Raw genomic sequence first — 27,170 nt, forward strand, 5'->3', positions numbered from 1 at the left:
TGCCAATGCTGTCATGGTGTGGTGACCAAGGAAACAATACACTCAAAATTAAACACACACAATTAAAATTGTGCCAAAGCACAGTCTGCTGGTACTGATTCCACAACCCTGACAATCTCCACTGGTTTGCATTAAAAGGTGTTTTGCCCTGTTCAAAGTGGGACTCAGTATCAAAGGGTGCAGCTTACCAAAACTACTGCTATGCTGATGTATCTCAGCAGAGAAGACTCTGTCATTGCAGCACCTCCCTCCACACAGGACTGAAGCTTTCCCAGGCCCATGAATGAAAGCATGAGAACATGTGACTGCCTCCTGCAGCACGCCCTCCCCATGTGACAGCGTATGCTGATGTGTCTGGTAAAGAGACCACAACTCCCTTCAAGTTACTTACTAGGCCTTCCCTGTTACGTGCCTTGGCACAAGTCTCCCTTTTCCTGCCTGGCATCCTCCGTTGTCAGATTAAGAAACCTGATGCTGAGTGGCAGTGTATTACTACCAGCCAGTCCCCACACCCAAGATAGTAAGACTAGAACCACACAGTGGATACTGCAGTTTTACATTTATAATTGAACTTTTATAATATTCAAGATTAGCACAAGATTCATAACCATAAATTATACATTGTTATCTAAGTACATAAAACGTTAATGATACATGTATTTGAAGTGGCACAAAATAATAATATATCCCTGTTGGCATTCTCAAAGGAAGAGGTGGGTGATGGACACGCTGTTGATCCTACTGCAGCATAGCAGAACTGAGTCAGTGCACCCTGGTCACTCAGGTGGTGCTGACTCTGCCCACCAGACAGGGTCAGAACATGGTGTGGTAGGAAGCCAATGCCAGAATCAGTTAAAGGTGCAAATAAAAAAAGTCAGGATTATGGCCCTCCCTACTGCCTCAATATGGTAGCAGAATGTCCCCGTCCCCAACCCTGACGCTGTGCTCTTGCATCTCCAGTGCTTTGGCAGCCCATGCACACTCCCATGTTCTCTTGCCACACACAGCTGAGGTTTGTTTTAGTACCATTTAACGTCAATAAGTAACATGCTCTCTTCTTGTTAAACAAAAAGGATCTGGGAAGTGTTTGCTCTCTGGCATGAGAAGATTTATTTTCTTCAAGTCTCAGATCTACTCCAGAAAATAGAGAACAGACTCCAACAGTATTGAACCCCAACATCATTGAACTCCAACAGCATTATTGTCCAGAAAAAGAAACTTTCCCAATATTCCTCTAAACGTTCAGAGCACAAATATTAGAAAAGCCCATTTTCTTTTGCACATAAGAATGCAAATAAAATGGGATGGTCAGATGTACACAAGCTTTCAACAATTCATTATTAAAGAGATGTTTCATCGAATTGTTAACAATCCTGCTACTTCAGTAGCTTCAGCTAAAGCTTTAACAACTTGGTGCCAGGCAATTTCCCAGCTGCCTTCAATGGGCTTTTCAAAATAAAGAAAATTATGCTCTCTTCCCCCTGGCCTCAAGTAGTTATTGCTATATGAGTTAGTGAAATAGTGCCTTAACTTCAGACAAGAGTCTCACAATGTCATTAACAAAAGCTGCCTTTCAGAGGTTGAAATGTAACCGGACAATAATCAATAAATAACAGTAACAGGCATCCTGCTGAAGTCTCCTCACTGAGCTGGGCAGCAAGTGTGTTCAGCCAACAGAAGGTCATCTGTGCCTTGTACACTTCTTGGAGAAGTTAAAAAGGGACGGGAAGGAAGAGAACAGAGACAGTGAAGGTCTGTCAGAGAGCTAGTTACATGTTAAAACCATAAACAGGCGGCTGGGTGAATCCTGGTGCTGTGTATCCATATGGGAAGTTTGCCTGGGGAGGTACTGCACTGGGGCCTGCTGTTAACATCAACTGCTGGCCTAGGAAAGTATGAGACAAAAAGAAAGTTAGTTTAAGATCCCAACCTTCCCTAATGCTAGCTGTACAGTGTGATAGGACTATTAGGCTTTAGCTAAAAATCAGCCCCTGTGCAAGCACACACCAGCAAGTCACACTATTCCCCAACATATGCCATGGAGAAGGCACCCATACAATCTGCTCTTGCTACCAGGAAGCTACAAAAGAGCAAGGCAGGATGCAGAGGGAAGATGAATATCCACTGATCTTGAGGTCATAATAAACACGGCTTGTTTTGAAGAGACCATACTGAAAGCCAAACTGGTACTATTTAACCCATGCATGGTCAGATCTAGAGAATAAAGCAAGTCAAGCAAATAGTTAGGTCTGTTAGGTCTCACAGTCTGGAGGGTGCTGCAAAGGGTCTGAACACACCTTGACAGATTTGTTTTCATCACTAGGCCCAGACATGCCTCATGCATCTGTTAAATTCAGGTTAACATTTATATCAGACAGTGAACCAGTCACATCCTTCCCTTACCAGCTACTTCTAGGTTCTTGTTAGCAGAATGCCTCTTCAGAAGGGCTTCTAAAATAGCATCACACTTGAGGACAGCCATGGTGGCTGCACATGTCTTAAAATGCGTGAGCTAAAAAGACAGTCTGCCTTTCTACTTGGAAGAGCAGAAAGCAGACACATTCCTCAGACAGGAATAAGAGGAGGAATTTTCATGCTCTGTAAGTTATTCCTGGGCTTGGCAACACCCTGGTATCCCCTGTCCTATTACCATACTGAAACATGATTCCTAAAGTAGAGATCTGAGCCATGTAAGAGGAGCAATACTTTAATCTGAAGAGCAGAAGTACTGTAAGAGTGAGATGTCACTTCAACAATTTACACAGTTCATTGAGCAGAGACAACCATTTCAATTACTATCTAGTTGAAACCAGTTTTCTTGGATAAAACATAATCATGTAAGCTGCCTCCACAAAGAGAGACCAGAGTGACAACAGGTAATCAATTAAAACCTACCAAATACTATTGGAGTGGGTTCAGCTACTTGTTCCTCTTCTTTTCTTAGGCTTTCAGAAGCATCAAGTTTATCCACCTACATTGAAGTGAACAGGAGATTTATGAAGGCCTTGTCTAGGAATTGCACCATTGTGTGAAGATTTTCATGCCTGATACTTCAGCTATCAAGTGCTCCTTTTTGGTCCAAGTTGGAGACTACTGAAGTCTGCCTATTCCCAGCAAGCTTTGCTGTAAAACTGACTTCCCAATTCTTTTAGGCGTATTGCAATAAGCAGCAGCTCTCAAATGCAGATGAGGAACTCATTACCTTCAAAGGAAGCATTTTTTGGGGTCTTATTCTAGTCACTGCTAACTATGACCCAGAACTCAAACCCAACAGAGCATCCATCATCTCAAATGGGCCTAATCTACATTTACCTATTAACCTGCAATTCCTCTCCCCTTCAGTGACACCTCACAGATATTTGCAAATATTCCAGGCCCATGAAGTTTGATCTAATCTAGGACTACAGTCTAACCTGGCTGCAAGGTACTGGTTTAACTATATTGGTATTCACAAGAGACTTATTCTAGGGGAAACTCTAGAACCATCATGGAAAGTGGCCTAGTAGTATCAGCTTTATACAGATCTCAGTGCTGTGCCACATAAAGCTCTGTTCATGCTAAACAAATTTGTGGAAGTACTACAATAATGCAAGAGCCCTAAACACAATTTTAGATTGTGGGTGTGGAGGGCAATCTGAAGAGCAACAGTACTTTCCTTCTTAGGTTTAACAAGTTGTATCTTCCAGAAGAGAACCACTGGGACGGAGGACTACAAGGCATAAAAGTCACACAACTTCACATCCTGGTACAGGCAGTATTAATATTGAGGGCAAACCTACATTTAGCCCAATGCTGTATTTCAGCTGTTCCTCATCCTCCCTTCCCACTGCAAGGATCACATCTGGTCCGAGAACTGCTTCAAGAGGGATCTCTGTTAAAGCTTAGAGATGTTATCCAGATATGGTGTTTAACAGCTTCCTCAACGTTTTGAAGTTTGCAACTCAAACTGGCAACCTGAGTGGCAGCAGGTCTTCTACTGGTTCAGTTACAGCTGTCAGCCTAAGAGCTCTCCAGCATGACACCAAATATTGCTGTTAGAAACACTATCCAAATTACTATGGATCAAAGCAACTGACAACTATCCATTTCCAACTACCTGTCCTGCTCTATTTATCCCTGGCCTCGGCTCTCTTGGGTTTGCCTTTCCCTGGGGCTGTCCTACAGTGGCTCAGGCAAACAGCACAGTCCTGCCCTCAGCTGGGCAAACAGCAGGAATGCCGAAAGCAGCCATCCCCAACAAGAAATGAGCAGTTCTAGGAAAGCCAGATCACATTGGCTCTGCTGCCTAAAACTGGTTCAAAAGGTTTCCAGGTCAGTGTCATTATACTCCATGTGCCTGTCTCCTGGGACAGAGGCTATTCTGTGCTTTAACTTTTTTTTATGCAGAAAAGACAGATAAGTTCTGGAAGATGTACACACCCCACCAAAACTAGTCTATTCTTTTGTGCTTTTGAAGTTAGTTACATGACAATTTTAGACATACCACACTTATAAAGCCCATTCTCCAATTTCATGTTTTGCAGTTAATTCAACAGACTAAATTAGTTTCACTGTAAACCACTTTCACCATGCAGATTTTCCTTCTGGCAAGTTATCCCATATTTAGTACACATGATTACTTGTAAATCCAACCAGCAGTTTAAGATAAATTATTTTATACCTAAACCTCACCTGGAAGAGTTCAGGTAAACTTGTGTGGCAAGTTTGTCCTGAGTGAAATACAAGTAGGAGATGTTAAAGATCTGTGCAAGTACTTTCGTCATACTAACAGGCAAGATGTTTACAGAAGCTTCATGGCACTATACAAACTCACCATCATGCCTGAATTATTGCACACTTTGGTAATTTACAGTGTGAAAAACAATTTGCCCTTGGAACACATCCAGTAACATAGCAACTGCTTTTCTTTGTTTATTAACAGCATCCTCCCTGCCACAAAATATCTAATACAGTGAAAGGGAGCTCAAAGTAAAGCCCTCCTCAAGCACTTGTTTTGGTGTCCCATGAAGAGGAGAAGAGTCTGGTTGGATTTTCAAGTTGCTTGTGACAGTTATCCTTTTAGCATTAGAAAGTGAACAGGAAATGAGTTAGAGCTAAATTACACTGCTCTTCTGGCAGAAGCTACAGCTAGATTCCTGTAAAAGAAACCTAGGATATTGAGGGACACAAATAAACACAAAGAGTTTGAAATCAGAGTGTCACCTTATAGAACAGTCCATCAACCTGCAAGAAAATTCAGAGGGGAATACTTAACATGACTTATTAGCAGCAACCTGAAGCAGTCACTTTTACATTCCTTATTTTAATTAAGTTCTTTACTGTGATGTTCTATACAATCCTACAGCCTTCCAAGGCAGAATCTTAGCTTAGTATCTTAGAGCTGTTTGAGACAAGCATTTCAGTACCACACATGATCAGAATCTCTTTTCCCTCTTTTCCCTGATACTAAGAGTTGAGGACCAGCTCTTAGTATCAGTATTGTGCAACCAGATTATGAATCTAAAATTCTGTTTTCCATTTAAAAAAACCAAACACCTTCAGCAGTCTACTCCTAAGGCTAATATAGGAAAAAAGTGCACTCAAAACCCCTGTGCTCCTTTTACTCAAGGAAATAAGGAGACTTTACTTTCACAGTTACACAAAGATAAAAGTGATATATGTATTGTCCTCACCAAGTTTTCAGTTCATCAGCTATGGAGCTGCTGTGAGAAGCAGAGTTGCTTACGTCCACTGCTAAAAGCAGAAGTTTAACTAGACCTCTTCAAGTGCCAAGGCATCTATTAATTAACTTTGCTAGCTAGCCTGGAGTGATGAAACATACAGAACTTCAAGAAGACTTCCTCTATGAGGAATGGTAATCCAAATATATGCAAAGAGCTCTGGTTTACATAATGCTAATCATACAGCAGACTAAAGTCTTAGCTTTTTAGCCTATGCAATACTCACTTTGGTAAGGTACTCTCTCATCACTTGGATGAAATAAGGCATTGCAAAGTCCATGATGTTATGTCTCCATGCCAACTCAAGGACTACATCAGGGTGCAGCAAGTCATAGCATGTGAAAAGGCAGGCTGCAAAGCACTCCTGCTTGCCTTCTTCCAAGAACCACTGGAGCAGCTTCTCAGCCAGCTCTGCATCTTTGGACTCTGCAGCATACTGCATAGCATCCTACAGAAAAGAACAGTTAAGCTTGACCCCTGCCTGTCAACCTCCTGCCCTACATCTTAGATTCATGTTATTGTGAGCCAGATAAGCTGAGTACTTGGCATACCATAAAGTTAGTCTTTAACAACACCAGGCATGTTCTGTAGGAGGCAAGATACCACACACAACAACTCTGAGGTAAGCCAAATATTTTATTAACATCATCCAACAAGCTTCCTACAGACTATGCACAAATTGGCCTGTGAGAACTCACTACAGGCTTGAAGAGCATACCACAATAATTGCATTTAATCTGTACCCTTACAAGAGCCTGTGACTTGAGGCCTATGGAGAATGTTCTATACTGATACAGGTAACTGTACAGATGCCAAAGACTGATAGAGACACATCCCCAAATACAGGACAAGATTAAGAAGTTAGATTTAAGACGTGCATTTGAAATTGCAACCACTTCTGCTTTAAGAGTCTTTCCTTCAAGTGAAGGACTACTAATTAAAACTCCAGATTTGAAACTAACATTCAGTATGCAGGAGATTTATGCAGTGTCCTTAACTCACCTTATACAGACGGTCTTTCTTGCACAGCTCCACACTCTGTTTCCAGCGGTTGTTACCCTTGTACAAGTACGCTGCAATACGCCTAAATTCAATTAGTTCATGCTTTTCCAGACGCTGAGCCAATGTTATGTTATCAAAGTTGTCATAGGCATCAATGGAAGCTCTCAAACCCTGTTTGAGAGAGAGTTGTTACACGTGCTTCCAGATGGCAGTAGGTGAGAACTAGAGTAGAAAAGCATTTATTCCTAGAGCACAAGTGCTTCAGTTCTGCCAGCTGGAAGTTGATACTATAGCTACAACTGATTTACCTGAGTATTTCATGTACCTCTCCAAAGGATACTTTCTAACAAAGCAAGATGTTAACTTGGTCATACCTGCTCCTGACTAGAAGAGCTGGCTATCATAAAAAGACAAAGCATGTCTTCAAATAGCAGCCAATGGGGCCAGAAGCAAATTTATTTACTGAAGTGCTGTCCCACTGAGTACATACCTGATACTGACCTTTGTGAGGTCTGCTCTGAGAAAAACATCTGTGGCACCTGCTTTTTTGCAAATCATTGACGTCTCAAGACTCCTACCTGCTAAGGACCTGACTGCACACCCTCTCTCTGTTGCACTGGAGAAGGGCTATCTTCTACTCAAGGACATTACTGTGTCAGCAGCTTTTTTGTCAAAGGACCATCCCTCAGGCTTAGCCATCTGTTTTTTGGGGCTCACCTGGAAATCTTCCTCTTCTGTTAGAAGGTTGTTTAGAGCTTCGTTAACTCCTTTGTTGTTGTGGTTCTGGACTGAACGCAGGTACGGCTTTACTAGAAATAGCTGATTAACCTGGAAAGAAGATGTTTCCAATATAAGATTAAGTATAGCAATCCTGACACTGCATTCTCCTGAAACAGACTCCCATTTGTTATTACAAGAGTTCGTGCTTACTGTTAAAACCCTCCAGACAAGGTATCTTGTATTGCCAGGAGTAAAATAAAACAGAGTCCAAGGCCATTATGAAACTCTTCTGCATTTCCCCTATCAAGCCAGGACTGGGCTGCTTCTTGGTCCTCCACACCAGTGGCAAAGCTACTCAACAGATGTCGACTCTGTTTTCCAGCCAGAGCCTGGAGCATCTTATCTTAACTTAACTTGAGCAAGAGGACTTTTTGTTGACCTACACTCTCCCAAACTCACCTTTGAGAAAAAATTGACTGTCCTGGTGTGATCCAGTCGTGGAGATAATACAAGCAGGAGATCATTGATCAGCAGAGGTTTGTAGTCTAAGTAGAACTGCAAAGCTTTGTAGTACAGCTCCACATTGGCCACCTGCATGATCAGATACTAGTTAGTACTTTAAACAGAATTAAGCCTAAGGTACTTATTCAGACCACTAACTCAGCACAAAGTTTATGTGACTCCTACTAAACAACAGCTTAAGTTTCCTTCTAGAGGTCAGAAGTTTTACACTTTTGCAGAATTCTTGTCCAATCTTATGACTGCTTCTTGTACCATCTGCTTCCAGACAGTGAAATCACAGGCTACTGGGGCATCACAAACCAATTCTAACCCATCCACTGAAGAGGTCCTGGCACAGGCAGCCACTACAGTTAATATGACCATTTGTCAACTTCTGAAGCCAGTGAAGACTGCAGCCTTAAAAAGTCTTGAAATTGTTTCCCTGATATCCCCAAGAGCAGAAAGAGTGTACTCAGTCTTAAATCTTGTTTAAACTACTTCTCAATCCACTATTCTCTGCTGTATTCATGGGACTGCCCACCGCACTTCAGACCAAAGCAGCTGGAAACATATGCAGAAATCTTCCAAGAACAGCTTGACTAAAGACTAAAGACTAAAACAGACTAAAGACTCAGACTAAAACAGCAGTCAGCTCAAAGGTATTAAGGAGGTTAGGCCTCTTGCTTGTGACCTATGATCCTGCAGCCTCTGAAAACATTCTGTGCTAGTTGCTGCCACTCAACAGAATGTGCTGCACAGCATGAAAGAAATAGTGTAAGATCAGATTAATTCTTTATGTTAAACTGATTGGAAGTTGTTTAAAGTACAGCAGAAAACTTAAGCAAACTGTTTTCTAAACAGCAATTCTGTTGAGCATTTTTGCCTCTGTCCTGATAGAAGCTTTCAGCACTTTATTTCAGTTACCAAGTTACTTACCTTGGCAATTATGTCTTTAAACTGGCCTTCTTTCCAGGCATCAGTGGGATGATTCATCATAGTAATTATTGCATTGTCATACTCCTCATACTTGTCATACAGGAATACAAGTTCTGCCCAGAGATGAGCCTGTTCTGCAGCTCTGAGCACCTAATAAGAAAAACAAAAAAATGCACCAGGTTTGATTCACTGGCAGCTTCTCATCTTCACTTGCAGCTACCTTACTGCATACCTTTGGAATATTAACTCTAGACCAGAAAAGTTCCAGATGTTCCCTCATTTTCTGAGGCTTGAATTTGGAGTATAAGATGGCAAGTTCAGTAAACATCCCCATGTGAGCACGCTCTAGGCCCAAAGCAGCTTCCAAAAGGGCAATAAGGTCTTCAAAGTAGCCACGGTCCTGGATGTTAGGAAAATAAGGATTATTAAAGCTTGCTAAAATGCATATTTACTTAAATACAACATGCTTTCACTTTCTCTCCATTGAAAGTGCTTAGATTTTTGATTTCAATGAGGTGAGAGAATTGTAAAAGAAGGCATAATGGAAACTATTACCTTTCCATTTACTACAGAAAAAAAAATGCACATTGCCACTAAGAAATGAAGATAGAGGGAAAATGAATTTAAATATTAGCTCCCAGGGTATCTTTTTTTTCTGTGACCACTTTATTAGCAGATACAAGTATGCTGTAAAAGTCTTCTAGAATATTGACAGTTACCTGATAGTAACTGATCAGCTCCTCAAGTTCATCAGCATGGATGACTATGTGCAAGCCACAGATTTGTGCCAAGCGGAATTCTTTTCCATCCACGCAGGCAAAGCAGACCTGTCATACAATCAGCAAATAGTTAACAGAACAAGGCTTTACTAAACTTGAGGTTTACTAAGAGATCCAAATAGGTATTTCCATAATACTTGTTCTAGAATGAAAATCTACTTAAAACCCACAAGTTTAAGTTACCTCCTTCCAAGTTCTTGTGCTATTGGCTTTGCGGCCACTGTCCACTGCTGCCTGATACTCCCCAAGGTGCACCAAGGTAGATGCCAGGCGAGCAAAGTTGGATACGTTGTTATAGAGAAGTTTTGCTGCTTCATACATCCCCTCTTCGTAACAGCGATCACCGACCTAAATGAGGAGTCCAAGGTAAACAAAGGTAGCAGCAAGAACGAGGGGTCAGCTAAGCAGCAAGTCACACTTGGAAACTGTGGACCAAGACATACCTGTTGTATATGGGCATTATTAGGGCCACTTATAAATTCTTCCAGTTCTGACAGACGATTAGTTTTTGCTAAAGCAAAAATAAGTTCTGTCTCTACATAAGACTCTCTAGCCTTCTTCCTGGCCATCTGTAAGAACTTGACTAGGTCCTCCCAATTATCTGGAAGAGAGCAGAGATATGTAAGATCCTCTGTTTAGTCATTCTGTATTGTTTACCTTGCCCACCTTAAGGACAGTTTTCACTAGCAGGCTCAAATCTCTCCTCTACCATGATAATAAGCCATTTGCACTTGAGTTATGAATTCCCTGTCAGCCCCAAGTCACCTTCAGGTAAGACTGGACTTCTTGCTACCATTCCGCAATCCAACTGGCAAGCAATTCTGCCACATACAGCTAAATAAATACATTATTGATAATTTGGACTGTTATCCAAAGTATCTCCACAGAGAGATGTTTGGTGTAGCAAGATGGACAATCTTGGTGACAGGGATTACAGGTAACATTGACTCATCCATTCCATGTATTGACTGCTCCCATATTCTCTGAAACAGAATTCCTAGGTTTCGATAGTTCCTGATGGTCAATGTAAATACAATAACCTAGCTCACATCCAAGCAATTTGAAGTTGAAGATGCTTTGCCTTACCGTTTCTATTAGCTGCCTGAACGACTTCCATGTAGGCAGATGGATCATCTGCCTTTATATAGGAGTCAATGGCTTCCTTCACCAAGTCCTTCTGGAGCTGTGCTCTGGCCAGCTGGCTCCACACTGCTGGTTCATTACATCTCTCTGCAAATTCATAAGCACGGTCTAAGTTGCCAATGTGCTCAATCAGCACCTGTTTGAAATTGAAGTTCCAAGTTAAAAATCTAAGTTTTGTAACACTGTCCCTTCTAACAGAACTCTTTCCTCAAGTGTATACACTGCTCTGTGTAAGCAATATGAAGCTAACTGCTCTTAGAACAGCCATTTATGTCCAGGGAAGCATTCTACATCACCATGCAGGAACCACACCTCACCTGAATTGCTGAAGTATTGACATCAAATTTTCTGAATATAGCAAAAGCTTCCTCATATAGCTCATTACTGATGGCAATGTTTGCAATATCTGGGGCATCATAGTTATCCAGCCGATTGATGTATTCCATCACTCGGGTGCGGTCAGCCTTAATGGCAGTCAGGATCAGCAGATTCTGGAGATTCCTTTGGTTAACAGAAGGCATAGGCTATAAGCAGTGCACAGCAACACCTGCTTAAGTGACATGGATTGTACACGTGAAAAAATAAACCCACTTATTGTCACTAGAAACAACATTTCATCGCCAGATTGAGAACCACTGACATTTAGCTTCAAAAAGAATGTGCTGACCAGTATTAGTGTTCTCCAGCCTCAACACATCACTGCAAATTGCACAGTGTGAACTAGCTCTGTTCTTCAAGTACAAAGCACCCCGAATTCTAGCTTTTCACCTTATTATAAACACTGAAGAGTGTTTAGGTCTTGCAACCAAGAGGCCCATGATAACCCAAGATCATTCACAACCTAAACAGAGGTACTGAACAGGCTAAACTTGAGAACAAAGCTCTCCTCTTACCTGTGTTCACTGAATACAGAATTATCCAAGACAATTTTTTCCAGTAATTCAATCAGTTCATTTGGCAGATCAGCAGTCATGAAAGCTTTCACAGTTACAGAAACTTCCTCGGGATCCTGTGTCTCTGATAAAGCTGTTTGGACAACCTAGATTCAAAGGCAGGGAACTATTAAGTGTTTTCCCCAAATTAAGTATTTGTCCATTTGTCAAGTTATTTGTCCAGTGAACTACAAATTAAAGCTTCAGAATTTTGAGAGCATTTTGATAAAGACAGCAAGAAATAGCTATTAGCTGTATTTAATACAGAAGTAAAATCACATCTAACGTCTATGGGAAACAAATTCCCTAGAGGAAGCTCATTCTCCAGGACAGAAAAAATATCTTACTGGTAGCTAAATCTTCTGACCATGAAGGTCAGAATTAATACCTGCCACTCCAACTCTTACAAACTTCTGTACGGTGAGATGGGGCATTAAGGGGTCTTGTGGGGGAAGAATGCTACTTTAATGCTCTGTAATGTTTCTGAGACATCCTGAGGTCTTCACATGCTGGAAGCTGAGCCTTTTTCTGTACCTGGTCAATAAGCTGCCGTCTGAATGGGTTGTTTTCTTCCAGTACATTTGCCCAGAGCTCGGGGTCCTTCCTGCGCACCAGGTAGCGAGCCTCGCTCTTAAACAGGGAGTTCTCATTGCACACCTGAAGGAGAAGTTACAATTACTGGCATTACCGTTAAGGGTCAGTACCACAAGACAGGTTTAGCTAGCTATGAGCCAGACAGTCTAGAAGACTGACTAGAACTAATTTCTGACCAATGCTAAGTGCCACAGACAAGTTCTTACCCAACCTCTGATCTGGAAGGCTCATGGAAAAGGTCTCCAGCAGAATTTCTATAGCTTCTCTTGGTTTTGCCCAACACAAACACTCTGACTGTGGCTTCACAGTAACTATTTGCTTCTGGTTGAAGTGAAGACCTGCAGAAGCCTGAAGAACTTGAGTTTTAAATCTAGAAAGGGGAGCCACTTGCCTGGGCAGTGCTAAGTAGTGAACTGAGGAATGGTGCAGTTGTTTAAAGCTAGAAGTAGGTTATGTATTTGGTGTCATTAGCTTTACACGTGTTTATGAGTGCTCAGAATACCAAGTGGCTTGGATTCTCTTGTTAACGTGTTAAGGGTACAGAATAAATGTGAAATTCCTTATAGAAGTGCACCATGGGAGTTACAAGTCATGATCCTATTTATACCACTAGCTTCAACTTCCAGCTAGAAGAGTAGAAACCTGAAGGCCTAAGTCATCTTACAGCAGCAACTCACATTGCTAGTATCCAAATAAGCCAATGGAATCTCAATTACCGTGCTGTAAGCAAATCAGTATTAACACAATTTTGCTTTATGCTTTATATTTATCAGTTGCACGAGCTGACCCTTCTTCCAGGAGACAACAACGTCTCAAGAATAATTCTTATAGGAAGAAGATCTTTATTCCACAATCAGAAACACCTTCTCAGAACATCACTTCAGAGAAGAAACTGGTACAGACAGGCTTTAATAGCTAACTAGAATGGTAAAGTTTATCCTAGCAGCCTCCTAGCAAACAGCAACTCAAAGCCACCTTCATATCCTGAAATAAAGGAGACAAATGTAGCCAGCCCTTTTTTAACAGCTACAGTAGAACTATTACTTAAAAATTAAACACTTCAGGCTGGAAAGTCATTTGCTTTAATCCAGTAGCAAGCCTGGATTATACTATCATTCTAATGCTCATAGCTGACATTATCTGCATATACCAATATGGAAGTGCAGGTAGGAGGAGAATGTTTCTCTCAGCAACCACAAGCACTACTGTCTAATCTAACATTAAGCTCTGGTGTTCACATTGAGACCGGAAAGTATCTGAGAACCCTGAGAATTTCACCTGCCCTTGAAATTCTGATGGATGTTCTAAGAACAACAAGCTCTAAGATAGGAGAGGAATGCTACTGGAGTAAGTCCTTGTAGTTAAACTGTCAACATTTATTTTCCTCATTTCTGGTTAAGTATTGGAGCAAGTCTATGGGTCAATCACAACAAAGGAAAATTACAAGCCCTGTTTTAGTTTCAGGGAAATTTTTCTTTCATGGTAGGGTCAGGCAAGATGACAGCCTGCTCCTCCTCCTGAGCCTTCAAGGCTCAAAAAAATCAAATTAACCAAGCTTTAATGGTAGGCATATTCATTACGTGGGCCTAATAAACAAATTAATTTCAAGCAGAATCAGTGGATGAAAGACATGGATTGTACTTCAAAGTTCTAGTTGTAAAATTTCAGTTTGGACATATAGCATAAGTTCTTTTCATCGGCATAAAAATTACTGTCTCCACATAGAAGATTCCCACCTGCCTCAATTCCTGAGTGAGACTGCAAGACAGGATTCTGCAAGTGTTGGACTAATAGCCAGATAGGCTTCCACTTCAGGCAGCAAGTAGTTCTTTAAAGCATGCTTATAAATGCAGTTTTGCTAACCTTTATGAGTTCCAGATCACACTGCCCCCTCTCATAAGCAACGCAGGCCAGATGAGGGTCCCTCTTTTCACAATATTTGCCAACTACACGACTGTCATAGTAAGGATTCTCACGAAGGAAGCGCTCTGGATTATTATTACTGTCAATGTAGATTTTGGCCAAAGCATTATGAGTTGCAGGTTCTTCACAGCCTTCATGAATCCTTGATTCAAGCCATGGCAACAGCAGCTTAAGCCTTTGAAGAAGCAAACATTTTAGGTTTATAAGTCAGACTGAGGTATGTTTTACAGCTACCACTCAGTACCTGGCCTTTCCTTCAAACAAGTCTGCTGGTCAAACTTAAAAGCAAACACAGACCAGCCAGTTACTTTTTAATGAGTCTTAAATGAGTGGAAGACAGATAACATCAGGGAAGGTTGCAGATACCCCTAGTTTTACAATGTCTCAACTCCTGTTGTATTAGCTGGCAGCTCACACTTAAAGCCATTTGTTCATTTTACAGGTAGTTAGAAACTAATTACAGAAGCTGCTGTGGGCCTGCAGCTAGACTGACAAGACAGCTGGATCCAAATTTACTCCAAAGGCACATCCCATGGCTGGCTGTATGGCAGAGTTCAAAAGCCATGTTATTCATGATGCAGCGCTGTCACATGACCCAATCAATCAAAAGACCGACCAGCAAATTTGAACTACTTTTCTATAGAGGAACACAAAACAATAGTACTTTATCATTTAACAAAATTGCATGCAATTCAATTTGTGTATAGCAGGGTCAGGGAAGCCCAACATTGGTGCCTACAGATGCATTTTCATTACCGATTTCTTTTTTCCACTTCAGCCACCAGTTCATCTGTGGAGAACTGCCCTCTCACCACCATGATCAAGTTCTTGATGACATCTTCAGAACAATCTACATCAAGAAGCCCTCCAACAACTGCTGGTATCCGGCTAGGATTCACCTAGAATAAGCCACCATCACTGAAATTAGTTATTAGCATTACTAATAATGCACCCCAGTCTTCCATATGGGGAAGTTCTAGTTAACAATTTCAATTATGCTTCAGAGCAGAGAACTTTGAGTAACTAACATTTGTATATACATTCCAGGAATAATATTTTTGCGATAGACAAAAGGCTTAATGAAGAGCCTTTGCACTGGAAGAGTGAGAAAAGAGGCAGCAGATTATGCTGTAAATCCTTATAATGAAGTAAAGAGCAAGTCCTTACCTTCTGTACGTAGATTTCAATATACTTCTGTAGATTATTGCGATATAAATAGAGCACCAGGTCATGAACAAAGTCAAACCGATCGCAGACAATGATCAGAGGAAGCTGATCTGTGAGCTTTGCCTCCTGTATGTTGTGTGAAAAAGAAAAAACAAAAGATTATTCACAGCCACACCAACCAAACTTCCTGGTGATTCCCTCTATTAAAAAGCTGCAGTTCTGCTGCTAAGCAAAAAATACAAAAGACACCTCAATCCCCTTGGCAGAATACTTACCTTCAGGAAGTTCTTCACTCGTTCTGGGTTATAGCAGTTACTTTCACGGCAGATTCTTTCCACTTCCTTTATCTGACCAGTCTTGCAAGCTGCCTGGATGTACTTGAAGTGAACATCTGGATCCTGGCTAAAGTTTACAATGGAACCCAAGAAATAGAACAGTCCTGGAAAGAGTCACATGTGTTTAACATTGTTAGAAGTGAAGCAAGTGATGGCTGTATGGGCCTCAGCTTTCAGTCAAGTGCAGGGAGTATCAGAAAGATTCTTTTCCCTTCTTTCAGGCTTCATCTTTCTTTCTGATCTTTATTTAAAAAGAGTTAAGAAACTATCTAGAACAAAAATACCCCTAGAACTCACTGTGATGAGCTCACTTTCATAAATGTATCCTAAGATCCAGCCATGTGAAAAGTACCTTTCCCATAAAAGCTACTATCCCTACTATTAGCTTCAATCAGTCAGCACTTCCAAGTAAGCTGCTTCCCTCTAATACTGTACCTTCATAGCTTTTGAAAGATTCAAAAAGCTCCACAAGAGACTGGGTGCCAAGCTGTTCATGGTATTTAGAAGCAACTTGCACACAAAGCTGTAGGTTTTGCCGAATGTTGGCTGACAGCATGGCACGCAAACACTCCACAGAGTCTTCAACTGAGAGAGAGCCAAAGAAGTTCACAAGCCACTGCAAAGAGAGAGAAATTTTACTCAGTAACTCACATAGGATTTGACTGATATCTGTAAGATGGGCCAACCAGAGAGTCACTACCCCAGCCACTAGAGAGAACTTTTCCATGAACTAAGACCAAAGATAAAAACAAACATTCACTGTATTTACAATCACAAAAAATGCATTTGGAAATAATATTTGAAATGCCCACCTGGGGAACTGAGGTCAGATTTAAGCCACTGAGAATACAGATTAAAATTTAATCATTAACTGGACAAATGTTCTTCAATCACAGCTAGTCATGCTACTTCAGTACCTACAACCCATTTCGTGGCAGCTGCAGAAGTGCTAAAGACTGTTCACGTCATTTTCTTACTCTGGACAACACTTACCTCAGGATTCAAGAGGTGAGTATGAACAACAGCACGTTTAATATCATAGAGATCCGTGTAGTGTTCCAAAGCTCGCTGGAGCAAGCCTGCCTTTTCACACAGCTGGGCAACATGAGCACGATCATAGTGTGTAAACATTTGGTTTCCGAGAATAGCATCCGCAACCTAGGAGGTTACATTTCATATTCACTGTCAAGAAATCAAGACTGCCAAGAGAATCACAATCAAGAGCAGCTTAGCCTACAAGTTGTCGAGAAGTCACAGCAGTGACTTACTTAGTAGACTTTTATGTTACTAAAAGACTTAGAGATAACAGTATCAGACATCCTATTCTTGTGCAAGTTTCTCCCTTTCTGGGGAACTGGGTCGTACCTGTGGGGCATGAATCAAATTCATTTCCAGGAGACGGGTCTGAAGGTGGCCTTCTGCAGGACGGTTATTTTTCAGAGCATCCAACAAAAAGGATGTGCACTGCTGCAGAAGACTGTGCTCCATGAACACATCCACAATCTGTTGAGATTGGACAAGTTACAGAAGAGGGGTCTATATACACACACGTACATTCTTCTGTTTATACAAAAAGTCTGGCTAGACAGGTGTCCTGGGGTGATGTTATGATACTGCATCCCCTATTGTCTGCTTTATGCCAAGATCCTAACCTGTCTCAAACTGAAAGAACAGGCCATCACAGCACCTGCCATGCTGCATTCCCTTGTTTTCATAGTATTACTGTCATGGTAATAGAGAAACAAGTTTTACATTTCCTTTTTCTCTAGAATGGAAGAAATGCATTACTCTGAGCTATTATGCCAGACTTTACCACCCACTCTTATTTAGTTCTACCATAACATGCAAAGCTCATCCCTTCTCCTGCTGGGATAGTTGCTAGAAATAAAGCCAGAACTTTTTCCAAGTAGCTTCATTTTTTAAAAATGCAAAATGTTCCCTTATTTCTCCATCCATTTAACAAGAAGTGGCCAATGGCAGCCAGAACTGAACTTAGGTTTATTTATTCACCTTCCTGTAAATTCTCTGCATGTATGCTCCATTAAAGCCAACAGTAGGATAGTAACACTTTATTGCATAGACTAAGATTGTAGTAGGTTTACTATCAATAAACCAGAAAGATTCCATAAGAACTTGAGAGCACACTTGCCTCTAAAGACTCAATGATAACCAAACTTAGCTAGACAATTTAGTCACTCCTCTAATCAAAATGACAAGATATGTGAACCAGCCTTACCAGTCCCCAGAATGGTATTACACTATTCCCTCTGTCTAGAAAGAGACCAGTACTCTTGTTGTAGGCATCACCTGGTTAATGTTAGCCAGTGGCTCCTCATCCTGTACCAGCATCTGAGAGAACTGCAGGCCTTGTTCCGGACTGACTCTCATCACACTTCTCAGCAGGAAGATCCAGTCAGGGGTATAGCCAACCTAGAGATTTCAGAAAGTCATACATATTTAGCAAGCTTCACACTTCTGTTAAGCCTTCAGATTCTTTACCATAGGGACTATAAACTGCTGTGAGCTTGCAGTGCCCATCTCCCACATCTTCCAGGAATTCTCAGACAAAAGCATTTCTTGTCTGTTGACACAGATATTCAGTGTTCACCTACTTAGTAACTGAACTTGTGCCAGGGCAATTCTCTGGCTATATAAGAAAACTGCCTGGAATAAATTTTTCAACAGTCCTAAAGCCCTATTTATTAAGTCCTAAACTTAAAAGTAGGCATTAGGCAATTTTTCTTTTTTATGGATTACAAAACTAAGTCTGAGGAATTCAGGAAGACTCTTATCTTTATTCTGTAGAATAAGCTTAAGCCAGTCCATTAAATTAATACTTCATAAAATTCTGGATGTTTTGAAGTTTGTTTTTTGCAGACTTTTTAGACCATACTATAATATACTATGACTTGCACAATGGACACATTAAACCTAAGACAGAGCCTGCAGTTTCTAATAAATTATTTACCTTCTTAGCATACAGCACTATTTTCTGGAATTGGCCAGTTTCAGCAAAGCACTGAATCACTTTGTTTGGCACATTAGCTCGAAGGTAGACGCTGAGTGCAAGGGTTGGGTCAGCCGTCTTCACCAAGTCTCCCAGCTCCTCCGAGCACTCCAGCTGAAGTCAGAAGTGGTATTTTGTCAAGCAGAAGAATTCAGAGTTGTAGCATCAACAAAAATGTTGTTCACACTCAACTGTGAGAAGGCAACAGAAGTAGGCTAATGTCAAGATCGAGCCTACCTTGTCTTCCTTCAGCCACTTCTCCAGAAGCTGTTTGCGGCCCTGCTGCAGGACAGGGCGACAGAGCTCCAGAGATTCAAACTTGTTCAGCTGTCCCTGGTCAAGCAATATTCCAAAGTACTGGAGCAGGGGAGAAGCCTGCCCAGGCTGAGCTGGTACACTCTGGAACTTCCTAATTGTATCACTGGTACGTAGAATTCCCTGAACGGGCACAAGACGGAGAGAAGCAGTGTTTAATTAGTGAAGACTGAATAGCATTAGTAAAAAAAGCAGGTTGAAGGATAAACTGAAGCATCTACTGTTAAACCTTCAGGATAGAGACCATCAAATCAATGACTTTCTAGCACAAAGTCAGTGGCTACAGAAAGTCCAGTCTGGTTAGAAATGGATAGCAGATGCTCCTTTACAGCATACAGGGGAATGTATTAGTCAGAACCACTACCAGACTGCAGAGAACTAACACTGCATTTATGTTTTGAATGTCAAGCTCTGAAATGCAAGTGACCTAAGCAATCCACTAAGCTTAGGCAAGTTTCCATGATTTCTAAGCTTTATCTTTGGAGTTACTTACCTTTGGTGCAGATGCAGCTACTTTAGCAGCATCTGCATAGTTTCCTTGAGCAAATAGTGTGTTGAACTTTCTGGCAAATAACTCCTCTGCCCCTGCTAGGTTACTCCGTATAGCCATTCGCAGTCCCAAGTCAGGATTCTGGAGAACATTTGTAGCATAGTTCACAATGTTGTCTTCCTCAACACACACAGAAAGCACCTGGAAAGGACAAGAGGCATATTGAGGAGTACTGTCCTTTCCACAACTACTATGAAATACAACAACAAAATGGCTATGGAGCTCATCAGTGAAGGAGAAGATTAGTAAAAAGACAAGTTCTTCTTCAAATAGCTCTGCACTAGGAGACATAAGAAACTGATTAATCAAATAGTCACTGGCTCTCTTCCATGACATTTGTTGCATCAAGTCACTCCTTAAGTTTGTTACATTCCATTTGAACTTTAGAAGGCTCAGAAACAGAATGGTGGATTTGTTACCTGTCCTTTTTTGTTCACACCAATAATGCCTGAGGTAGGTTCATGAGGAGCTGTGACAAAGATAGTATCAGCACTGATTCGGTTCATGTAGATGCATACTCCGGACTCCAAATCATACATATGGATATATCCATACTTCGTGATCAGATAAATCACACCATGCTTAATTCCAATCTGCCAAAAGATAGGTTTCTTTTAGTAAAAACCAGTAAGATTGTAACACTAAAGACAGCTGCCTTTAGCCTAGTCACAAGAAAGTACTGCAGTGACATGCCTTTGTACTGACACTAAGAACAAATATAGCTTCAGGCTCCTTCCTTTCAGACTCAAAAGCAATGAACAGCTTTGCTGGCCATTTGCAGGCATAGCTCCAGTGAACAGAGGTTGAAGGGAAATTAAAATTCATCTGCAGCAAAGAACATACTCCTCATCCTAATAAGCCAAGCTGAGGAGAAAAGTTTGGGCATAATTAGGATTCTAGTCTAGATATGTTCAGAAATACTAATGAGATAATCCCATTCTCTTGCAACAAAGCACCAGCAGAATCTAAACCAAACTCATCCACTGAGTACTCCAGTTTATCTGTCAAGTCAGTGAAGCTGGGGAGGCTTTCAAGTCAAAAGGGTCTTCAGACATAAAAGTACTTTCCCCTTGGAACAAGTCTTTGGATGTTTTGTTAATTAAGCCTTAAGCTGAAGTATAGAGCCACATGAATCCTGCCACACATGCACCTTAGTTATGGGCATCTCCTGGTCTATTTGACATGTCAGCAGTCTTATGCTTAAAGATAGTCTGATTTTATGACACATTTCTAGTCCTAGAGACATGCTAGGTGAAATCTGGTCTGTGATAGCAACCAGCTCTCTTTCCTAAAGAATCTCCAACTTATGCCCCAAATTGCCTTTTCTGTGCTGCTGCGACTACAGGAGTTACGCTAATATTCTTATCTAGAACTTGGAACATTAGAAGGAAGCTGAATAGCCAAAGTGATGTTGGATACATTCTCCCTGAACACACTCTCAAGGGGTTTTTTTTGTGGTCTGTTTCATTGGTTTGGGTTTTTTTTGCAGAAGTTTTGTTGGGGCTTTTTGTTTATTATTTTTTAAAATACAGGAGCAGTCTATGTATTTAAGTTACTGTTTTAATGTCCATGCTACCTCCCACAAACCCACTAAAACCCCTCCCAGAACTAGGAAGAACGACAACAAAGCAAACTTTGCAACACATGTCAGCTCCTTGCCAGGCTATAAAGCTCATTTTTTTGGGAGGTCAAACATTTACCTGCATTGCCACAGGAAAGTCTGTCTGTGCCTCAGGTGGGAAAAACACATCAACAGCTTTCTTAACAAATGGCTGATTTCCAGTAGCTGGCTGACCTACTTCGATTATGTGCAGCTAGGAAGAAAAGAGTTCATGTCACAAGATTGCCTGCAAGTGCAGCCACATGAAAGAACTTCCTTTCCTCGGATATGCTACTGAAGTCATCTGCCACATTTGGCCAACACAGTCTGGGGAGCTGTGCTCCACATATTCAGAATGTTAAATTTTCTGGAACCTGATAAATTAAAAGCTGGGAGAAGAATAAAAAACCCAAAACAACCACTCTTTTTATGAAAGTGACTATTCCTATTCAAGACAACCCATTCAAGATATTTTGAGTCACACTTGTCAATTCATCAGTTTTGGAGGACAAGACTAGTAAAGACAAGGCATTTACTGTGGTGTTACCTCAGCCCAGCACACACTGCTCAGCAGTTGTAGCATATCCAGTGCTACTAAATTCCACATTCAGTTTGATGCCAACAACCTACCTATAGCTCTACAGGAACATAGCTGTAGACTTTACCTTGCCTCCTGCAGGACTCCTTACAGCAAAACAGAAGAGGGTAGAAGGTTTGGCATTTCCCTCTATTTTGAATTCTGCAAAAGCTGCTGCATGGCCTTCTATAGGTTGGGAGACTTTTCTATCAACTGAGTACAGCTGCATTGCACCAACCACACGATTTTGCTAGAAAAAGAAAAGGTCAGCTTTTAGAGATAAGATTTCAAATGTTTGTAGCAAGACCCTTGGGACAGTAAACTAAAAAGCAGCAAATGCCTCTCATCCTCTCCTCCAACACTTGAACCAAACTAGAAGTCAGGCTATTTCTACACAAAAGATAGTTTTGAATTTTTTATTTACAGAAACCAAAGTTAAACTACAGCAGCTATTAAGTGAAGTGGGGCCAGGACTCTCCCAATTACCTTCATAACATATTGCTGCCAGGGAACTTACCTGTGCTGAAATTCCTATCAGCAGCAGCCACTTTTGGTGTTCATCTGTTCTGTAATTGATGATTTGGCAGCCTGCAAGACTAGCATGTCTATCAAACATCTTTTGGGGTTGTGATTCTCCCTCCATGCTCCAGTGGTACACTGCTGTCTCTGTCACCAAGGCAACTGTATTCACAGATATCCATTTCCAGAAGATCACTTCCTCTGCCATTGTGTGGGCTTTCATTTTACTTTTCATCTCAATGTTAAAGATCTGAAGTGTTTTCCCGGCTAGTATGACAAAATCCAAGAAACATCACAGACCAATTACCACAATGGCCATCCTGTAGTTTGCCCATTTACAAGCACCCAGTTTAAGCCACTGTTCCAGTGGTGCTACAGACAGGGTTAGCGTCCTGCCACATCTCAGTCTCCTTTGACACCTGACTCTTAACAGAATCCCCTCTCCACCCCCAACACTTGTACCATCCCAAAACTGAACAAAATCTCCTTACGGACATTCACACAGACATTCCAACAACTGACAAGCACAGACACTTCAATTTACTATAAGCTGCAGTAAAAAGACAGTCTAAGCTACAGAGCTTGTGCAAGCTCTTGTGCTACCAGTTGGCAGCACTGGTATGCCAAGTTACAGATGTCTAGTAGATGTCACTCAGTATAATTAATAGAAAGAACAGCTCCACTTTATGTCAATTTAGTAGCTGCTGCAGATGACCTGGACTGAGTCAAACAGCATGAGACTTGAAACAGTTTCAGACAGCCAAAGATCACAGCTCCCATTTTGTTTTCCTGTTGGATGAACTGCCCACTGAACTAAATTGGCTTCGTACAACAAGTATCTACTGGAGAGGACAGTCAAAAGTTCAGAAAGACTATAGGAAGGTTTGGAGCTTTAGGTCCAGTTAAGATTACTTCTTCACGATATAGGAAACTACACTGCAGGTTTAGGCTTGATTTTAGTAGTCCTTTTAAACAACCAGAAGCCCTACCCTGCTAAGTAGGCTTAAAACCAATGCAAATTGAACCAAACTATAAAGAATAAGGGAATAGACTCCTTTCATGAAGTCAAAGTGATGTTTTATTTTACTGCAAATGAGACAACTCAGCTCCAGGAATATTCTTTTCTGTTCACAAGACACCCACTCAGACTGCTGGAATACTGGCTTGTAATGCCATTATTTCTATCCCCATTTCAGAAGCATTTCCTGCTAGTAACACTTGTGACTGCCAAACTGGGAGATGTTCGCTGATAGATAAAGGCTGCTGGCCATAGAAAAATCGTATTTAGGAGTTACTAATCCCAAGTTAATATGTATTTGAACTGCTATATAATGTTTTAGCATAATTTATACATAAATTGATTATGTTAGTTTAATGCAGTGCCAAGAGACAATGCAAGACTTAAGAGCTATCACATGCAGCATTTGCTGCCTGGTTTAACAGCATTGAGAACTGTCAACCTGATCAACAACATCCTAGGAAAGCTTGCTAGCTTCCCTGGGACCAAAAGCAGCCTGCTAATGAACACTGCTCTGCACATGCACTTACTCTCTTGGACAACAATTTGTCCAGCAATGGCCAGGTGCTATCAAAAAATGGATTTTCAACTCCCACAGTGTGCAGCCTCACATGCAGCCAGGAAACAAGTAGTTCTGGAAGGGCTCTGGTCACCATCTAAACAACAATCCCAGTATATGCACACAGAAAAACTGCTCTTAAGGACAGACTTCCTGAATAGGAAACAGTATGATTTTCCTAGGTTTAAGAACATAGGAGAAACTGACAAACAGCTAAGAGCTCATGCTTGTCTCTTTTCTAGACTAAATTTGACTGTTATGTCACAGTTGGAAGTGGTTTCTACAAGCTTCACTAGCCAGTTTAACTCTGGATGTTGGGAGCTGCAGAAACCACTGCTTTACAACTCCCTATATGGCAACATATATTCAAACTTCACAGTAACTAAAATTCATAGTAACTAAACTATATATATATATAAAAAAATCTGTTATTTGGATTGAGAAAGGATCTGCTATACAGTCATAGTAAGGGCAAGTGTGCATTTGAGTCTTATGTCTACCTGAACACTTTATTAGGCCAAGATTCCAAACAAAAAGACTTCAAGTTTTTCTGATCACACTACCAAACTGGTGAATCTATTTAGACTATACAGGTGTAATCAAGTAAGCAGATTTGATTTTTGAACATCAGCACAAGAACTTAAATTACAGTTGACTGGAGCATGACATTTCTCCATTACACAAAGAATGGAAGCACCCTCGAATGCTGCATTCTCCACTTACACCCACTGCTGAGCACTCCCAGTACAGAGCAGTGCAAGAGGACCAAGAACACAAGGACAATGCATAAATCTTGGTACGTCAGGAGAATGCCACATGCAAATCCAGAAATGAAATTGTGCATACTGTACGTCAGCTAAAATCAAGAACCATTTCATTTCTTTTTCTGAGGGTGGGTTTCTACATTTATTGCTCAATAATCCTAGGATTACGAGCAACTGCCCATCATGGCACACTGAGTCACAATATGTAACCATTTTGACTATTGAAGCCACGCTTCATCAGCAGGGAAAAATCTGGAGTGACAGACTGACTTAATCCATGTCTTCAGGTTATCATGGATAGCATATTGGTTAGGTAGCCCTATTAACCCTCTTTTCAACCCAACCTTCTGATCACTAGATTATTTATAGAAGAGATAAATAAGTTTGCAACACTTGACAACACAATTTTGTATGTCAACATAACATCATTAACTCAACCTTGTCGGTTCAGAGGACAGATTTACTCACTCTGAATGGACAGAACAATACTCCTTTTGAACAAGTCCTAACTGGCAAGAATAAAGCTGTATTCTTTGAAGCTGATGATAATCCATTTAGTTAGTATATTAGTTTTCAAACCTGATTATGTAGTTTCCTTTTAAGACGTAGATGAAGCTCTGCTAGTATAGAGAAGGCACTTTCCTTGCCAATACAATCTGTTTGAAGGGGTCCAAGATAAAGGACAGTAAACTCGTAACAGATCTGAATTTTTTTTTCATTATTATCTTTACCCATATCCAGGGTAAGGCAGTCCTTTGCAAGATGCATAACTATCACTATAAGTGAAGTCAAAGATTCACTTTAGTTCTCACCTGATGTGAGTATAAGCCTGAGATCAAAGAAGAGAAGTTAAAGGCTTTGCACCAGTTCTGAGGACAGTTTCTTGGACCCCTAAGTAATTTCACCATGATTTTTCACAATAAAAAACACACTTAGGCAGAAATGAATAGCACACAGGACATGCTAGCAGGTCTCTCATAAAAATATTGCAACTTCATTTTGTCTATCAACTGTACTTCCATCACATATACACACAAACATTAAAAGCACACTCTCCTCCTTCACTCGGTACAGTCAATAGTCAAAACAGCCAAATGGTTAGAAACAAGCCAATGGAGAACATGATCACTGTAATACCAGTTGAGGATTAAGATTCCTCCACCTGGCATTGAAGTGAACTGTCAAATGGCTACCTAAAAGTTCAGTACTTTTTATGAGATGGGACCATTCTCTACTACCAAACATACAATGTCAGGACAAAGTTCACTCACCATCTGTTTAGATAAGATGCAGGAAGAAAAGTACATAGTCAGTAAAAGTTATTGAGATTAAATACCAGATGTTGGTCATTTGAGAAAAGAGCCAGACATGAATTAAAAATTACTTCTTTGAGCTCTGAGCGCTACTTAAAGGCAGTAACAACACCACAGGTAGCAGTAAGCAAAGATCTTCTAGCTTCAAGACCTCATGACTGTCAAACTTAACATGTTTTTTATGTTCAGACTTTTACATTTACTGGCCATCCTTATGACATTTTTGTCAGATCTAGTAAAAACTTCAGAGCTACAAGAAAGGGCCAGGACAGGGCAGAAAATATGGCTTTACACCCCTATTGATCTATACAAGTGTCCATTATGTTTACAATACCTGTTTAAAGGGAAAGTATACCAGATGTTGACCCGGTCCTCAGTGAGGATAGGAGGCTGCAGTACCAGGTCCAAGCAACTCACTTGGACCAAATCCACTTGGAGGCAAATCATCCATAGATTACTGAAAGATCTACTACCAAAAATACAGCATGCAAGTTCAGGCGAGAATTCTTATCCTCATATACATTCTTCTTAGAAGGTTTACATAAAGTTTAAAAGCATTAATAAGTAATACAGCTAAACAGTAGTTTTCATACTGCAAACATAAAGGGTGACTCACCTTTGAGCGCTATTACTTTAGAGGCTGGATTCATGATGGCACTTTCTGCAGAAATTGGACGTCTGATGGGTGTTGTTGGATCACTCATGTCAATGATCACTACTTGTGCCTGCTCCCCTACTTTCTCCCTTATGCAGATGAACTTGTCAGACTCCATTGTTAGGGTGCTGAATCCAATATTTGCTGGATTAATGCCCAAATTTTGGAGCTAGAAAGACAAGAGAAGAGTACTTTACTATCCTTCCCATGCTGAAGGTCTAACTCAAGCCTCTATATCTAAAATCTCCTCCAGAAGGAAATGCAAGACTGACAAGTTTCTCTGACTAGAGTGTACACTACTGAACTCTGATTTATCTTCTGAGTCTCTTTGTTCCACAGGCAAAGAACTACACAACTGTCAGCATTCAGATCCTAAAAACATTCTGAAGTTGTATAATTGATGCAAACTAAAAGGAGTTTTAACTTATGTGTTTATTACTTAACCTGGTTCTAGTAACGTGATAAAGACTACACCAGCAGTAGCACCACTATTCCAGTTTTAGCAAGACTGGTAAATTTGATGTTCAAAACTTAAGTGTTG

General features: G+C 40.8%; 1 protein-coding gene across 3 annotated transcripts in view; it reads right to left on the minus strand.

Annotated features, from left to right (window-relative positions):
• Window positions 1–544: 544 nt before the first annotated feature.
• The window catches only part of CLTCL1 (clathrin heavy chain like 1), a 34,591-nt gene continuing 7,965 nt past the window's right edge, over window positions 545–27,170 (minus strand). Inside the window, exons 2-34 of one of the 3 annotated variants that reach the window (XM_018916528.3) lie at window positions 26,591–26,798; window positions 22,319–22,587; window positions 21,890–22,051; window positions 21,325–21,438; window positions 20,044–20,217; window positions 19,568–19,765; window positions 18,997–19,197; window positions 18,721–18,873; window positions 18,060–18,182; window positions 17,118–17,255; window positions 16,746–16,910; window positions 16,188–16,368; window positions 15,693–15,856; window positions 15,418–15,543; window positions 15,007–15,149; window positions 14,191–14,425; window positions 12,268–12,390; window positions 11,695–11,840; window positions 11,119–11,302; window positions 10,745–10,937; window positions 10,102–10,259; window positions 9,842–10,006; window positions 9,599–9,706; window positions 9,112–9,279; window positions 8,880–9,029; window positions 7,902–8,033; window positions 7,440–7,550; window positions 6,723–6,893; window positions 5,947–6,168; window positions 5,203–5,223; window positions 2,896–2,971; window positions 2,404–2,487; window positions 545–1,885 (exon numbers count right to left, since the gene is read on the minus strand). In XM_018916528.3, the coding sequence (XP_018772073.1) occupies window positions 1,770–1,885; window positions 2,404–2,487; window positions 2,896–2,971; window positions 5,203–5,223; window positions 5,947–6,168; window positions 6,723–6,893; window positions 7,440–7,550; window positions 7,902–8,033; window positions 8,880–9,029; window positions 9,112–9,279; window positions 9,599–9,706; window positions 9,842–10,006; window positions 10,102–10,259; window positions 10,745–10,937; window positions 11,119–11,302; window positions 11,695–11,840; window positions 12,268–12,390; window positions 14,191–14,425; window positions 15,007–15,149; window positions 15,418–15,543; window positions 15,693–15,856; window positions 16,188–16,368; window positions 16,746–16,910; window positions 17,118–17,255; window positions 18,060–18,182; window positions 18,721–18,873; window positions 18,997–19,197; window positions 19,568–19,765; window positions 20,044–20,217; window positions 21,325–21,438; window positions 21,890–22,051; window positions 22,319–22,587; window positions 26,591–26,798 (5,082 nt within the window). In that variant the 3' untranslated portion in view covers window positions 545–1,769. The remainder of the gene's footprint in view (window positions 1,886–2,403; window positions 2,488–2,895; window positions 2,972–5,202; window positions 5,224–5,946; window positions 6,169–6,722; window positions 6,894–7,439; window positions 7,551–7,901; window positions 8,034–8,879; window positions 9,030–9,111; window positions 9,280–9,598; window positions 9,707–9,841; window positions 10,007–10,101; window positions 10,260–10,744; window positions 10,938–11,118; window positions 11,303–11,694; window positions 11,841–12,267; window positions 12,391–14,190; window positions 14,426–15,006; window positions 15,150–15,417; window positions 15,544–15,692; window positions 15,857–16,187; window positions 16,369–16,745; window positions 16,911–17,117; window positions 17,256–18,059; window positions 18,183–18,720; window positions 18,874–18,996; window positions 19,198–19,567; window positions 19,766–20,043; window positions 20,218–21,324; window positions 21,439–21,889; window positions 22,052–22,318; window positions 22,588–26,590; window positions 26,799–27,170) is intronic. The other 2 variants (XM_018916527.3, XM_009092328.4) reach the window with 2 other exon arrangements.

The sequence above is a fragment of the Serinus canaria genome, chromosome 15 (assembly GCF_022539315.1).
Source record: "Serinus canaria isolate serCan28SL12 chromosome 15, serCan2020, whole genome shotgun sequence".
Taxonomy (NCBI): domain Eukaryota; kingdom Metazoa; phylum Chordata; class Aves; order Passeriformes; family Fringillidae; genus Serinus; species Serinus canaria.